We start from the raw sequence: 17,751 nt of genomic DNA on the forward strand, positions 1-17,751 counted from the left end.
TTCATCATGCAAAAACATGTATTTTTTATTGTAACACGGCATTCAAACCTATACTATTCTGTTCCCTATCCATGGAGTTAGTCCACTGCGCCACCAGGACGGAGCTAGCATGCCCTCTTTCATTCACAGATACAACGTTTTTCATTTTAGTCTATTCAAACAGAGCCCATTTCAAAAGGAAACAAGCACTCATTAAGATCAGGTGTGGCCAATTAGTGGGTGCGGCCAACACACCTGAACACACTTAACAAGTTAAAGGATATATATATTTTTTTGATGATGATAAGAACGGAATCTAAATGTTTTTAAATAACATTCTTAGAACGTTTTTTGAACGTTACAAAAGTTCTTGTTTTTTATGTAACGTTTTCTTAACGTTCTCGGAGCAGTTTGATTACCTGACTTTCAAACTGCAATCAACAGTTGAAACAATAACAAATTGTACTTGATAGAGTCCAAGATGGTGTAGCAGTGCAGATGTGTTTTGTTCGTTCTCTCGTGTACTTTTGTATTTTCTTCCTTTTTTGTATATATTTCAATCTCTTATACCTTCCAGTAACCTGCCTCACTCGATGTGATACGGAACCGCTATTATTTTTAATTATTTAGACCTTATAACCAGAAGCTAACCAGCTAATTAGCTACAAGCTATTTAGTCATTGTTAGCCACTGCTAGCGGTCTTTACCTTCTGCACAGATACCAGCCCTTTTTTTAGCCTGGATAATACTCACCAGCCTACCAGTATCGGACTGTTTCTCCACTACAACGCCGGATTCCTGCCGTAAACACTGGACCATTACTCCTGATCTTCACAGCTAGCTAGCTGCCACCGAGTGACCCAGTACCAAAGCTATCCCTGAGCCAGGCCAGGCCCACCTCCCTAGTTATCATTGTTTAAGTTTACAATGGAGCTTCTAGTTCCACTCATCATACCTCTTATACCTCCTTTGTCCCACCTCCCACACATGCGGTGACCTCACCCATTATAACCAGCATGTCCAGAGATGCAACCTCTCTTATCATCCCTCAGTGCCTGAGCTTACATCCGCTGTACGGCACCCCACCATACCCCTGTCTGCACATAATGCCTGAATCTATTTTACCATGCCCAGAAATCTGCTCCTTTTATTTTTTGTCCCCAAAGCTCTAGAAGACCAGTTTTGATAGCCTTTAGCCGTACCATTATCCTACTCCTCCTCTGTTCCTCGGGTGATGTGGCGGTAAACCCAGGCCCTGCGTGTCCCCAGGCACCCTCATTTGTTGACTTCTTTGATCAAAAAAGCCTTAGTTTCATGCACGTTAACATCAGAAGCCTCCTCCCTAAGTTTGTTTTACTCACTGCTTTAGCACACTCCGCCAACCCTGATGTCCATGCTGTGTCTGAATCCTGGCTTAGGAAGGCCACCAAATATTTTGAGATTTCCATACCCAACTACAACATTTTCCATCAAGATAGAACTGCCAAAGAGGGAGGAGTTGCAATCTACTGCAGAGCCTGCAAAGTTCTGTCATACTTTCCAGGTCTATACCCAAACAGTTCAAACTTCAAATGTTTTAAATTAATCTCTTCAGAAATAAGTCTCTCACTGTTGCTGCCTGTTATCGACCCCCCTCCACTCCCAGCTGTGCAATGGACACCATATCTGAATTGATCGCCCCCATCTAGCTTCAGAGTTCGATCTGTTAGGTGACCTAAACTGGGATGTGCTTAACACCCCGGATGTCCTACAATCTAAGCTAGATGCCCTCAATCTCACACAAATCATCAAGGAACCCACCAGGTACAACCCTAAATCCGTAAACATGGACACCCTCATAGACATTATCCTGCCCTCTAAATACACCTCTGCTGTTTTCAATCAGGATCTCAGCGATCACTGCCTCATTGCCTGTATACGCTATGGGTCCGCGGTCAAACAACCACCCCTCATCACTGTCAAATGCTCCCTAAAACACTTCTGCAAGCAGGCCTTTCTAATCGACCTTGCCCGGGTATCCTGGAAGGATATTGACCTCATCCCGTCAGTCGAGGATGCCTGGTCGTTCTTTAAAAGTAATTTCCTCCCCATCTTAGATAAGCATGCCCCTTTCAAAAAATGCAGAACTAAGAACAGATATAGCCCTTGGTTCACTTCAGACCTGAATGCCCTTGACCAGCACAAAAACATCCTGTGGCGTATTGCCATAGCATCGAATAGTCCCCCCGATATTCAACTGTTCAGGGAAGTCAGGAACCAATACACTCAATCAGTCAGGAAAGCAAAAGCTAGATTTTTCAAGCAGAAATTTGCATCCTGTAGCTCTAACTCCAAAAAGGTTTGGGACACTTAAGTCCATGGAGAACAAGAGCACTAGGTAACACGGTCACCACCGATAAATCCATGATAATTGACAACAAGCATTTCTCTACGACTGGCCATGCCTTCCTCCTGGCTACTCCAACCCTAGCCAAAAGCTCCACCCACCGATAAATCCATGATAATTGACAACAAGCATTTCTCTACGACTGGCCATGCCTTCCTCCTGGCTACTCCAACCCTAGCCAAAAGCTCCACCCCCCCCCCCCCCCCACCTCCCCACAGCTACTCCCCTGAGCCTCCTTCTCCTTCACCAAAATCCAGATAGGAGATGTTCTGAAAGAGCTGCAAAACCTGGACCCGTACAAATCAGCTGGGCTAGACAATCTGGACCCTCTCTTTCTAAAACTATCCGCCGCCAATGTTGCAACCCCTATTACCAGCCTGTTCAACCTCTTTCATATCGTCCGAGATCCCTAAAGTTTGGAAAGCTGCCGCGGTTATCCCCCTCTTCAAAGACCCAAACTGCTATAGACCTATATCTATCCTGCCCTGCCTCTCTAAATATTCGAAAGCCAAGTTAATAAATAGATCACTGACCCTTTCGAATCCCACCGTACCTTCTCCGCTGTGCAATCCGGTGTCCGAGCTGGTCACGGGTGCACCTCAGCCACGCTCAAGGTACTAAATGACATCATAACTGCCATCGATAAAAGACAGAACTGTGCAGCCATCTTCATCGACCTGGCCAAGGCTTTCGACTCTGTCAATCACCGATTTCTTATCGGAAGACTCAATAGCCTTGGTTTCTCTAATGACTGCCTCGCCTGGTTCACCAACTACTTTGCAGACAGAGTTCAGTGTGTCAAATCAGAGGGCCTGTTGTCCGGACCTCTGGCAGTCCCTATGGGGGTACGACAGGGTTAAATTCTCAGGCCGACTCCTTTCTCAGTATATATCAACGATGTCGCTCTTGCTGCGGGTCATTCCCTGATCCACCTCTACGCAGACGACACCATTCTGTTTACTTCTGGCCCTTCCTTGGACACTGTGCTAACTAACCTCCAAACGAGCTTCAATGCCATACAACACTCCTTCCGTGGCCTCCAACTGCTCTTAAACGCTAGTAAAACCAAATGCATTTCAACCGTTTGCTGCCCGCACCCGCAAGCCCGACTAGCATCACCACCCTGGACGGTTCTGACCTAGAATATGTGGACAACTGTAACGGTCGTCGTATGAAGGAGAAGAGGACCAAGGTGCAGCGCTGTAAGTGTTCATGATTTTTAATATAATCAAAACTGAACACTAAACAAAACAACAACTAGGAAGAACGAACAAACGAAACAGTCCTGTCTAGTGATGACACACAAAACAGAAAATAAACACCCACGAAACACAGGTGGAAAAAGGCTACCTAAGTATGATTCTCAATCAGAGACAACTAACGACACCTGCCTCTGATTGAGAACCAAACCAGGCCAAACTCAAAAACCAACATAGAAAAACAAACAGAATACCCACCCCAACTCCCACCCTGACCATACTAAAACAAAGACAAAAACAAAGGAACTAAGGTCCGAATGTGACAACAACTACAAATACCTAGGTGTCTGGCTAGACTTTAAATTCTCCTTCCAGACTGATATTAAACATCTCCAATCCAAAATCAAATCTAGAATTGGCTTTCTATTTCGCAACAAAGCCTCCTTCACTCACACCGCCAAATTTACCCTAGTAAAACTGACTATCCTATCGATCCTCGACTTCGGAGATGTCATCTACAAAATAGCTTCCAATACTCTACTCAGCAAACTGGATGCAGTCTATCACAGTGCCATCTGTTTTGTTACCAAATCACCTTATACCACCCACCACTGCGACCTGTATGCTCTAGTCGGTTGGCCCTCGCTACATATTCGTCGCCAGACCCACTGGCTCCAGGTCATCTATAAGTCTATGCTAGGTAAAGCTCCGCCTTATCTCAGTTCACTAGTCACGATAACAACACCCGTTGTACCACACGTTCCAGCAGGTATATCTCACTGATCATCCCCAAAGCCAACACCTCATTTGGCCGCCTTTCCTTCCAGTTCTCTGCTGCCAGTGATGTGAACGAATTGCAAAAATCGCTGATACTGGAGACATATATTTCCTTCACCAACATTAAACATCAGCTATCTGAGCAGCTAACCGATCGCTGCAGCTGTACATAGTCCATTTGTAAATAGCCCACCCAATCTACCTACCTCATCCCCATACTGTTTTTATTTACTGTTCTGCTCTTTTGCACACCAGTATCTCTACTTGCACATCCTCATCTGCTCATTTATCACTCCAGTGTTAATCTGCAAAATAGTAATTCTTCGCTACTATGGCCTACCTCCTCATGCCTTTTGCACACACTGTATATAGACTTTCTTTTTTCTACTGTGTCATTGACTTGTTTATTGTGATATTGGCTTGTTTATTGTTTATTCCATGTGTAACTCTGTGTTGTTGTCTGTGTCACACTGCTTTGCTTTATCTTGGCCAGCTCGCAGTTGTAAATGAGAACTTGTTCTCAACTAGCCTACCTGGTTAAATAAAGGTGAAATTTAAAATAAATAACAAACTTCCCGCCACTGTTTCTCTAAAAAACTGAGGGATGGGGCTCGAAAAATGGAACTATCAAATTCATAGACAGAGCTATCCATGAGCAAGGACTCACTATCCAAGATACAGTGGTTCCTCATTTACATGTTTTGAAATTATGCCTCGGGACTTTGTGGTTTTGTACATTACCCTGCGTCACTGCTTCATTGCTCCAGAACACCACAAGGGGGAGTTAGAGCACTTATTGTGCATTTGGGTCCTAAGGCACTAAATGTGTCTCTACCTGACAATGAATTGGGCGATATAAACCAAATGGAAAGTGATAATTGTTCACTACTTCAAAATGTAATTTTATTGAACTGAATGATGAGGATGAAGGTGATTGAATATAGAACAATAGTGTAAGAATTGCTATTCCTCTGTTCTGCACACACACCCGAAAAAACCCCACTTGTTTCTACTTGGTCAGAAGGAGCTGTAACTGGACTGTAGCATATTACTTACTAAAACTGTTGTTACACTAAGGTTTTTATTCTAAGAAAAATTAAAATGTAAAATTATATTCCATGATATACAGTATGTGTTGACTGAATATAAGCAGCAAGTGGTGTCTGCAAAATTATCAAGTTGATGGCGCAGGAATATAGCCTCGGCACCTACATGAAGCTGAGTGACTCACTCATTCATGGCTTTGGATCAAAATAAGTACCAACATTCTTCCTGATAGTCTGGAAGTGAAAAATAGAAAATAGAAGTGATTATAAAAGTCACGACTCTACAATTGATCACTAGTATTGGTCTCAAATGAGCACGGTCTTTGAAGAGCGATTAACTAAAATAAGCGGAGAGTCAGGCGGAGAGCGACCTGTTTAAATTATTTGAGAAAAGAATATTCAATTTTAGTTGGAATGGCAAGCCATATAAAATTAAAAGGGCCTATTGTCTTCTTCTACACCTGCATTGCTTGCTGTTTGGCATTTTAGGCTGGGTTTCTGTACAGCACTTTGAGATATCAGCTGATGTAATAAGGGCTTTATAAATCAATTTGATTTGATATTGTCTCACCCTGTGTTCAAGAATAGCCTTTTTCCCTTTATTCAGATTATAAATGCTCATTTTAGGGTATTTGGAAATGAAATAATATCTAAAATATATATATTTTTTAAACAAGGACTTGAAATTGAGATTGTGTACTCCGCAAACAACGTTTCCAGTCTGAGAATGAGAACGGTAAATGACTGTAATTAATACATTAATTCAATATATTGGAATGCAAAAGAAGCCATCCATCCATTATGGTCATTAGCAGGACAATCGACTCTTTCCAAGGAGGAGGGTAGGGGGAGAACAGTATCGTCAATATCTCAAGCCAAAATATCTTGATGGCCTTCACCAGTTCATATTTGCTTGTACTGTAGGCTTGGCAGAGTTAGGGATTAATGTTTTCAGTTGATGCCAAACGAGTTCCATCGGGTTTAACAAACAAGTTCGGCGACTCCTGTGGCGGGCCGGGCGCAGTGCGCGCTAACCAAGGTTGCCAGGTGCACGGTGTAGCCTCTGACACATTGGTGCAGCTAGCTTCCGGGTTGGATGCGCATTGTGTTAAGAAGTAGTGCGGCTGGTTGGGTTGTGTATCGGAGGACGCATGACTTTCAACCTTCGTCTCTCCCGAGCCCGTACGGGAGTTGTAGCGATGAGACAAGATAGTAGCTACTACAACAATTGGATACCACGAAATTGGGAGAAAAAGGGGTAAAAAATTTAAAAATAAAAAAATAAAAAAAGTTCGATCGGATTTAAATCAGGAGACCTACATGTAGAGATTCAAAAAATATTTGTAGATATACTGTAGGCCTACCGTAGGCATTGTAGGTATTTTATTTATTTATGTTAATTTTACCTTTATTTTACTACATAAAGGTATACTTTGCTGGCATCTTGACCCAGTTTATTACTCACTTGCAATGCAATCCGGGTGGCCGTGTGTTTTGGTCCGAGCAGACCCTTTTCCGGCTTACAGACAGTTTCATTAGCCAGCTTCTTTCTATGGTGCTATCCGTTCCAGGGTTAGGACTGTAACCACCGGAGGACTTGAAAATGAGCCGGAGCTTAGAGGATCACCAAAACTAAAGATATTTTGGTTTCAGTGCATTTTCTTAAAAAAAAAACGTGAATGTGTTTTTGCATAGCATTCGCTCCTTAAAGCGAGTGTGTGGAGTTGGCTCTGGTCTGAAACCTGGTTCCGCCAACCACCCCGTTGCTACACCCCGAAAAGTTTTTGGGGGCTGCCTCTCGTGCTTGCGTCGTGGTTGCAAACCCCGGAGTCGTCGTTGATCCTCCTTCGCTGCTTCCGTCTGCTTCCATGGCAGGCCTTCGTATCTCTCCAAGACTTCCTCCCAAGTCCAGGATATTCGCTCCTCAACCTCCTCTAAAGACCAGGATGCCATCTCCTCCCGGGCACGCTGCTTGGTCCAGTCGTGGTGGGATCTTCTGTCACGATCGTTATAAGGAGTGGACCAAGATGCAGCGTGGTATGTTTCCATCCTCTTTGTTTTAGGAAGAGAAACTCAAAGACAAAAACAATAAAGCGTAAAACGAAACGTGAAGCTCAAAGTAGTGCTCGCAGGCAACTATACCAAGACAAGATCCCACAAAGCACAATGCGGAAATGGCTACCTAAATATGATCCCTAATCAGAGACAACGATAAACAGCTGCCTCTGATTGGGAACCATACCAGGCCAACATAGATATATCATTTACCTAGATAACCCACCCTAGTTACTGTCACGCCCCAACCAACACAGAGAATAAACAGCTCTATATGGTCAGGATGTGACAATTATCAACTATTTCAGCACCGTTTTGCGCTACTTTTAGACAAGCAAGACTACTTAATTCACATACTTATTTATTTTTTTATTTTGGGGGGGGGGGGGGATTTTACCCCTTTTTCTCCCCAATTTCGTGGTATCCAATTGTTTTAGTAGCTACTATCTTGTCTCATCGCTACAACTCCCGGGAACTGGTTTTAATGAGACATAAGTCAATGAGATGCACCACCCGGGAGGCCCTTTACATTTAAAAAAACATGTTTTATTAACCCTGCATTTTAATTGTATAAAAGCCCCTTAGATATTAATTTAGAATCTTCCAAATTTGTATTAGGTATACTACTGTACAAGGACGTTTTATGGATCTGCCAGTATTTTCATTCAGAGATTCCGGTAAGGAATGTGTATGTAGAGGGTAACTTTCTTCACCAGTGGGAGCTGTACAGTTGTGTGATTAGCCTACCAGTTGGTGTAAATTTAATGTTAAATTCCTCTCAAGCGAATTTTCTCTTCACTATCACAATATTAAAAACTTTCAAACGCATTCATTAATTAAATCGCTTTAGCCGACATGTTGTGGTTCATCTGATGAAGGATTGCCTCGATCTATAAGCCCAGGACGATAGTAAAACGGGCAATAAGATACACTACAAGAATGGGAACGCATATATAACCGTAGAAAACGGTTGCAGGTCGGAGGGCCATCTAAAAAGTGCAGAACGGAAGGCCATCCAGCAAAACAGACCAATGAAGCACGGGGTAAACGGCATGAGCTCGGATCCCTGTATCTCCATGTTGCCTGGGTTGCGCCGACCGGCTCCACCCCCCTTTCCCCGTTAGGCACAGCCGCATGGCGCACCCACTTACCCGTTAGGCACGGCCACATGGCGCATCCCCAATATCAAGGTCCACATGGCCCTATTTATATAATGAATATGAATTTGGAGGGCAGAAATTATTAAATATTAAAGCATTAGAAGGCTATCAAAAGCTTCTCAAAGATGCCCTATGGTGATCAAACTATCACTAACTAGCATTAATGGTAACAATGGCTGACAATTAAATAACATGCCATAGAATTCTGCAGCAGCCCCCAAGGTGTGCTGCAGTACAACACAACTTTTACAGGAAGAACCACTGTACCAACATTACAATTTTAACCATGTTTTGAGGCTATACAGTGTGTGTTTACATTTACTTTATTTACAAACATTGGAGTAAAACAAGCTTATATTTGGGGTTCTGATGGGATACGACAGTTGAACTAAGCTCATGAGGCATTTATAAATTATAATCTTCAAAAATCAATTGGCCAAAAATGTATGTAGCTACTGCAGATTGCCTCTTTAAAAAGAACCATGATGAAACCTGTACGAAATGTTATGCTGAAGTACTGAAATTCCCACAGAAGAGTGTTTTTTTATACATTTTCTTGGAACAATTTGAGAATATGACTTTAAAGCAGAGGTGTCAAACTCATTCCACGAGGGACGAGTGTGGGTTTTTGTTTTTTCCTTTGAATTAAGACCTAGACAACCAGGGGAGGGGAGTTCCTTACTAATTAGTGACCTTAATTCATCAATCAAGTACAAGGGTGGAGCGAAAACCTGCAGACAGTCGGCCCTTCCTGGAATGAGTTTGAACCCTGCGTTTTTACTCACCAAAGTAACAACTCAGTGTGGTCAAACTTAGCTGCAGTGACTACTTCTAGCTAGCATGAGGACAAAAATTATTGTTTTAAACAAGCCTGATGGTAGGGTCGGTATCTCCTGGCAGCTCTGACTTCTCCTGCACCACCGGCAGACTTGCTTGTGGATCAAAAGAAAAGTGGAAAATCTGCATACTCTAATTGCTTAGTACCTCACCTGTTCTTATTTGTTTTTCATCCTCCAATTTGCTTGGTCAACTTTTCATCCTGTTCTCTTTTGAAGTAGGCTACCAGCGTTTTCCAACCCTGGCTTAGTACTAGCGCGGTACAGTAGTTGACTGACTGTGCTGCTGTGATCATTTCCATCTGCCTTCTTCCGATCACTGTCTTATTGTTCACTCTTCCCCTCGTCTCCTGTACCCAACGCCGCCTCTGGATTATTGCCTCTGGAATCTATCGATTTTGGATTTACCTCACTATATCGCTATTGGATTAGCTGACTCTCCCTCGGCCGTTGGAATATCCTCTCCCTCTGAAGTGCCCCTTCTTGGCTCTTCTTTGGTAGCTAACTTAGCCATCAATCGGTAAGTCTCTGCTCTCTCTACTTTATATCTGCTGGCATTTTTTTGTGTTCTGTGGTTCCTGCCCCTGTAGACTAGTTGGTGTTATTCTCTGGCTTACTACTTAGCTATATCACAAAAGTGAGTACACCCCTCACATTTTTGTAAATATTTGAGTATATCTTTTCATGTGACAACACTTGTATAACAGTGTAAATTTGCTGTCCCCTCAAAATAACTCAACACACAGCCATTAATGTCTAAACCGCTAGCAACAAAAGTGAGTACACCCCTAAGTGAAAATGTCCAAATTGGGCCCAAAGTGTCAATATTTTGTGTGGCCACCATCATTTTCCAGCACTGCCTTAACCCTCTTGGGCATGGAGTTTACCAGAGCTTAACAGGTTGCCACTGGAGTCCTCTTCCACTCCTCCATGACGACATCACGGAGCTGGTGGATGTTAGAGACCTTGCACTCCTCCACCTTCCGTTTGAGGTTGCTCCACAGATGCTCAATAGGGTTTAGGTCTGGAGACATGCTTGGCCAGTCCATTACCTTTACCCTCAGCTTCTTTAGCAAGGCAGTGGTCATCGTGGAGGTGTGTTTGGGGTCGTTATCATGTTGGAATACTGCCCTGCGGCCCAGTCTCCAAAGGGAGGGGATCATGCTCTGCTTCAGTATGTCTCAGTACGTTGGCATTCATGATTCCCTCAATGAACTGTAGCTCCCCAGTGCCGGCAGCACTCATGCAGCCCCAGACCATGACACTCCCACCACCATGCTTGACTGTAGGCAAGACACACTTGTCTTTGTACTCCTCACCTGGTTGCCGCCACACACATCTGAACCACATCTGAACCAAATACGTTTATCTTGGTCTCATCAGACCACAGACACATCTGAACCAAATACGTTTATCTTGGTCTCATCAGACCACAGGACATGGTTCCAGTAATCCATGTCCTTAGTCTGCTTGTCTTCAGCAAACTGTTTGCAGGCTTTCTTGTGCATCATCTTTAGAAGAGTGTTGAATATTGAACTTCCAGTGACCAGTCAGTATTAGGGAGTGTGAGAGCGATGACACCAAATTTAACACACCTGCTCCCCATTTACACCTGAGACCTTGTAACACTAACGAGTCACATGACACCGGGGAGGGAAAATGGCTAATTGGGCCCAATTTGGACATTTTCACTTAGGGGTGTACCGTAATTTCCGGACTATAAGCCGCTACTTTATTCCCACGCCTTGAACCTCGTGGTTTATACAATGACGTGGCTAATTTATGGATTTTTCCCGCTTTCACAAGATTCATGCCGCCAAAAAACTGAGCACCGTCACATAATGTGACGTAAATCGAGCGCGCTCAAACTTCCCATCATTCTGATTACGGTAGTAATTTTGTCACCCTCATCATGGCAAAGACACGGAGAAATGCATATGATGCAGCTTTCAAGTTGAAGGCGATCGATCTGGCTGTTGGAAAAGGAAATAGAGATGCTGCACGGGAGCTTGGCCTTAATGAGTCGATGATAAGACGTTGGAAACAGCAGCGTGAGGAACTGACTCAGTGCAAAAAAACAACAAAAGCTTTCAGAGGGAAGAAAAGCAGATGGCCCACTCGACATCAGTGTAAATCGTGCATTTAAGGTGGCGCTCCGTGTTCAGTGGGAGGCTTGGATGGGGAGAAATCCTTCACTAAAACGGGCCGCATGTGAAGAGCAACTTATGGTCAAGTCTGCCAGTGGGTCCTGACAGCGTGGAGCATTGTCAAAAAATCCACTATCATCAACGGGTTTCGAAAGGCTTGACTGCTGCGTGTTGAAGGGGCAGCATGAGCTCAGCGGGGAATTTGCCTCCGGATGAAAGTGACGAGAGCGACAATGAAAACGATCCAACATCGGATGAAGCAATTCTGAGGCTATTCAACTCCGACACTGAAGGAGATGACTTCAGTGGTTTCATTGCACAGGAGGAGGAAGATAGTGACCAATGACTTTCTTGGTAGGCTACTGTTTACTGCTATTTTTTTTTAATTTTTGTTACAAGCCGTGTTTCGTTTAAAGGCTGTGTAAAGTTAATTTGTTTCAATGTACCGGTAGGCACCTGCGGCTTATTTATGTACAAAATACATATGTTTTAATAATTCAGTGGGTGCGGTTTATATTCAGGTGCGCTTAATAGTCCATAAATTACAGTACTCACTTTTGTTGCTAGCGGTTTAGACATTAATGGCTGTGTGTTGAGTTATTTTGAGGGGACAGCAAATTTACACTGTTATACAAGCTGTACACTCACTACTTTACATTGTAGCAAAGTGTCATTTCTTCAGTGTTGTCTCATGAAAAGATATACTCAAATATTTACAAAAATGTGAGGGGTGTACTCAATTTTGTGATATACTGTATGACAACCCTGGTGGTTGGCTAGCTAGGCTAGTTAGCTGGCTAGGCTATCTAGCAGGCTAAAATAACAAACTTTAGCTGGCTTGCTTGTTGGCTAAGATAACTGCATATACTGGTAACATTATTTGATAACTGGTTAGATGGCATTTCGTTTCTCAAACTTTGGCTGTCAGCTAAGTGTTGTTAGCAACTGGTTGATTTACGCAATCAATTAACGTTAGCAGGCTGGTAGTGCTACAATTCGCAGGGTAGTAGGGTTGACATTAGCAGGCTAGTTGGCTAGCAACCTTTGTTTAATTTGAAGTTATTTCTGTTGGAGTTTACATTATAGGGAAAAGGCTGCCTTATAGGCTATTTTTGCGGAGCGTCCTCGGCAAAAACATTTTCCAGCATGACATTGACATTCCTTCAGAATTCTGATCGGTTTTAAGTTCCTTTTAGGAAACGTTCTGTTAAAGTAATACACGCTATGTGCTAGCTGGACTCTTTCTCTCTTCTCTATCCCCCTCACCTGATAGTTCTGCACCACTTTCCTCAGCCTCTTCCCCAGCATGCTACTGGACATCTCGTCGTCCCAGACCTCCCCCAGAGCTCTGTGAGGACCAAAAAATTCTGCGTCCCCGACTGTTCCACTAAGCTCCCCCCGACGACGGCCCCCAAACAGGGTCTCCATGGCCCGCCTGAAGGGGCGCGGCAAGAGCCAGGCGAAGAATCCCGATGACTCTCGCTCTCTCTTGGGGTGTTTGGGGTGTGTCTCCTTAGCTGTGACTTCCTGTGTGTGGTTTGGGGAGGAGAGGACTGGGATTGGACGGTGGGCGTTGCCAGGGATGACGCCGGGGAGCTTCTGGGGGTCGAGGTACATGGGCTTGGCCCCACCTCTCAGCACCTGTGGAAGAAGAAGATTACATGAAATAGAAGAATGGATAGATTATATTCTATGAAACAGTGTGAGGATTCATGAGCCTAAGGCTTTGAGTATGTCCGATGGGTTTAAAAGTAGTGCACTAAATTGGGAATAGGCCATTTCGGACATGCTCATGTTCTGCTGATGATGCTCCCTGACCACTCTAGACAGACAAACAGACCTTGATGATGGAGTGTGCCCGGGGCTGGGCGCGGGTCCGTGCCCGCACCCCGAAGATAGCATCGGTGACGGGTACGCTGTTCTCGGCGCAGAGGGCATAGAGCATTGCCATGGAGATGCAGAAGAGGCCCATACATAGCGCCCCGCGACGAGCCCGGCGACGTAGACGCCACAGCAAGCTGACGCGGTCCATCGCTGCCCCGGGGTACTGGAGAGGCGGTTGGGTGGATGTAGAGAGGGGAAGAAGAGGTGGAGAGGATGCAGGGGGTTCGATGGAGAGAGGGGGAGAGGTAAGAGAGAAAGGGGTGCCGAAGGAGGGGTAGAGAGGAGGGGTGAGAAAGTGAGGAATTGAGGGTTGGAAAGAGAACGGCAAAGAGGTAGGGAAAGAGGAGAGAAGGGGGAGAGGGTGGGGGGTTAGAGTGATGAGATGACAGTATGAGCCTTCCGACGACAAATTGCTTACTTTCAACATCCCATGGCAACGCAAACAAGACAATACTGTATCACAGGAGGATAACATCAAAAGATCTGACAAGCAGAAATACAACTACAGAATGCTGTATCTACATGGACAAAATGCATATTTTGATGACTCACCCCTTTTCCCCTACAGTATGCTGTATATTCCCACTGTATGGGAAAACACATTTGGAACTCTCCGTTTTCATCTACAGTACAAGAGTGGGCCTGCCCTTTCTACACAGTACTATATTAACATAACAAACAGACATGTTTTGTGTTAAATCCTGTGAGTTAGGTTGATACAGAAAAGAGGAATGAGAGAGGAAAGAAGGGTCAGAATAGAAAGAAGGATAACAATGAGGTGCAGCGATGAAAGAAGTAGAGCCTCGTCACTAAGACTGCCTATAGCCAATCGGGCCAAGCGAAGGATGGACACTGGAGAAGGAGGGAGTGGAGGTAGTAGAGGCTGATCTACAGAGAGAGGCGGGTTGAAGGAAGGAGGGAGAGAGAGGGAATGGCCAGTGAGGAAAAGAGAAAGAGCTTGATTCAGACAGACCTATGAAAAAAATCTGAGATGAGATGGAATGATGGGGGGAGAGAGTAGGGGCAAGACAGTAACAAAGGGAGAATACAGTCAGAGAGATGGGGGAGGGGTAGCTGTGAGTTGACCTTTAAACAAGTGAAGAAGCTGGACTGGACCCAGAGAAGGAGGAAAACCCCATTTCACTCTCTGAAAGACAGGACAGAGGGGTAGAGAGGGGCTGCATTCTGATTCAAGATGGTGTTTGATGCCACATTTTCCGGGGGAGAGGCTGCCCGGAGGCTACTCCAGCTCTGGCAGGACTCCCGCAGTGAGGCAACTGCACATGGGGACAAAGATCGTACTTTTGGAGAAATGTCCTCTGGTCTGATGAAACAAAAATAGAACTGTTTGGCCATAATGACCATCGTTATGTTTGGAGGAAAAAGGGGGATGCTTGCAAGCTGAAGAACACCATCCCAACCGTGAAGCACGGGGGTGGCAGCATCATGTTGTGGGGGTGCTTTGCTGCAGGAGGGACTGGTGCACATCACAAAATAGATGGCATCATGAGATAGGAAAATGATGTGCATATATTGAAGCAACATCTCAAGACATGTCAGGAAGTTAAAGCTTGGTCACAAATGGGTCTTCCAAATGGACAATGACCCCAAGTATACTTCCATAAAATGGCTTAAGGGCAACAAAGTTAAGGTATTGGAGTGGCCATCACAAAGCCCTGACCTCAATCCTATTGAAAATTTGTGGGCTGAACTGAAAATGCGTGTGCAAGCAAGGATGCCTACAAACCAGTTACACCAGCTCTGTCAGGAGGAATGGGCCAAAATTCACCCAACGTATTGTGGGAAGCTTGTGGAAGGCTACCTGAAATGTTTGACCCAAGTTAAACAATTATAGCCAATGCTACCAAATACTAATTGAGTGTATGTAAACTTCTGACTAATTGGGAATGTGATGAAAGAAATAAAAGCTGAAATAAATCATTCTCTCTACTATTTTTATGACATTTCACATTCTTAAAATAAAGTGGTGGTCCTACCTGACCTAAACCAGGTAATTTTTATTAGGATTAAATGGCAGGAATTGTGGCTAAAGTGTATTTAAACTTCCATCTTCAACTGTATATAATGTTTTACTATTTCTCTATTTTATATTTTTATTTTAAGTATTTTGATTATTCTTGTATAATAAAAAATGCTTTACAAATGTAATTTATTATATTTATTGAATTAGCTTTTTTGAATAGTGCTGCTGAACATTTTATTAAAGAGACGATGTTGCAGTAGCCCTGTTTAAACTCTACGAGGCTGTTTCTTGAACTCATCTAATGTAAATCTGATCTTTCATCAGAGAGAGCGAGAGGGAGAAGGAAACAGTGAGGGAGAAAGAACGAGAGAGACAGAGAGCTGAGGAGACGAATGGTTGTTGTTACTCGGTCAAAGCTGGACTAGACTTTAGAGAGAAGATCCCACACACGATCAGAATAGCATTCGATTTTTGACAAGAACACACACACACTCACACATTTAATGGCACCAGAGGAGAGGCTGGTTGGAAAGCAATTCTGAGAATCTGGATTAGTATGGACACAAGCGTCTCAGAGAAAATCATTGGCAAAACTGCAGCCCTGCATAAATCAATCTGAGTTAGAGTATATATATATGAGAGAGAGAGACAGGGAGAGACTAATTAAAGAGTTAATGAAATGGGAGCAGGTGGAGATCGATGGTGAGCCTTTAACATTGTGTGTTTGTACCATCATGGAACTTCCTGCTTACTTGTTATCTTACACAGACACATTGGCTGAGCTAAAGCTACATGGAACTGTAGGGAACCTTTGAAATCAATATGTTCATGTTATATTATTTATCTGCTGTAGTGAACAGGCACCCTTGCCCAGAGCAGAGCCACAGGCTTAGTAGGCCTGCATCACAAATTGCACCATATGGGCCGAGCTCAAAAGTAGTGCACTAAATAGGGAATAGAGTGTAATTTGGGATGCAGGTCCAGTAGCTAATAGTGGTCACACTCTCTCAGCCATCCTCACATTCACAATGTACAATGTACATCCAGTGTATAGGCCTACTCCAGCCAACCCACTGACCTGGTAACACAGTTACAGGCTTAATGGCTATAGCTGTGTAATGGCGTTCTATTCCCTACAGTGCAATACTTTAAAAATGGCACAAGGAAGCGAAATGGCACAAAGAAGACAAAGGTTTAGCCAACAATGCTTCAGACTGACTAATAAGAAAAATCTAAACAGAAACGAGATGTAGTGACGGAGAGATAAAGTAGAGCAGGACCAGACAGAGAGAAAGAGAGAATACAGTCTGAGAGATGGGGGAGTGGTAGCTGTGAGTTGGCCTTTAACACTAGAACCGCCTGGGCTTTCAGCCAATAAGTACCCGCTAGAGAATGTTGAGAACTTTGCCAGGCGTCCCCTTTAGCATATGCATCAGATGCATATCAACCCGCAAGATGAAGTGCACCAGCACTTGATAAATAGTGCATAAACTATCATAAAGGATTAATTGGATGAAGAAATATTTGTGGAAATCTATACATTTAAAAAATTAACAACAAAGGTTGTTTGTTTAGATAGAGTCAATGATATGTTTTGTATAATTCTACAAAGTCCTAGAATAAATGCAGGCCTATATCCTATTTTCGTTTTCCCTTACAATAAAAACATTACAGTGTAATCCATTTGATCAACTTTATTTGTAGATTCGATTAGTAATATAGTTATAGTAATTAATAAAGCCCAGTTACAGTTTCTTTTGACAAAGTAGAAACTGAAAAGATAATAATAATATAACCAGCCAGGTCACAGGTGAAATTACTTTATTCCTAAACAAAACCACCTGGACAATTGTAAAGGATGAATTGCATAAAGAAATATTAGTGGAAAAATATTAATGGCAAGATATAACAACTGGCATTTGTTGATTGTATGGGATAATTGTGCCTTAATACCAGTGCCTTTACGCATTAATCAATCTCGTCTTCTCTTTATGCTTGGGTCCACAGTCAGCACACAGCTTTGGGGCTTTGTGTGAGCAAGCCCTACAAACAAATCAGTTGCACTGCACACAGATTTCATAGGCCTTTTTTCCTGTATACCTGCCGCAGGTGTTGCATCATTTCTCTGAAGGTCCATCCCATACCCATCAGACCAAAATGACTCCACATCCATACTCTTTCATCTGTTTACAACGTCGATTTCAAGCTCAATATCTGATCCTCCATCCGACTCAAACTCATCTAAAATCTGCAGCATTTAGTTTGGCTTGTCATTGTGAACTACACACATAGTGTTGT

General features: G+C 43.5%; 1 protein-coding gene across 1 annotated transcript in view; it reads right to left on the bottom strand.

Moving 5' to 3' along the window:
* The window catches only part of LOC139392764 (ST6 beta-galactosamide alpha-2,6-sialyltranferase 1), a 176,840-nt gene that overhangs the window by 127,574 nt on the left and 31,515 nt on the right, over nt 1-17,751 (bottom strand). The window contains exons 3-4 of the mRNA XM_071141011.1: nt 13,426-13,632; nt 12,852-13,226 (exon numbers count right to left, since the gene is read on the bottom strand). Of these exons, the coding sequence (XP_070997112.1) occupies nt 12,852-13,226; nt 13,426-13,632 (582 nt within the window). The remainder of the gene's footprint in view (nt 1-12,851; nt 13,227-13,425; nt 13,633-17,751) is intronic.

The sequence above is a fragment of the Oncorhynchus clarkii genome, chromosome 33, assembly GCF_045791955.1.
Source record: "Oncorhynchus clarkii lewisi isolate Uvic-CL-2024 chromosome 33, UVic_Ocla_1.0, whole genome shotgun sequence".
Taxonomy (NCBI): domain Eukaryota; kingdom Metazoa; phylum Chordata; class Actinopteri; order Salmoniformes; family Salmonidae; genus Oncorhynchus; species Oncorhynchus clarkii.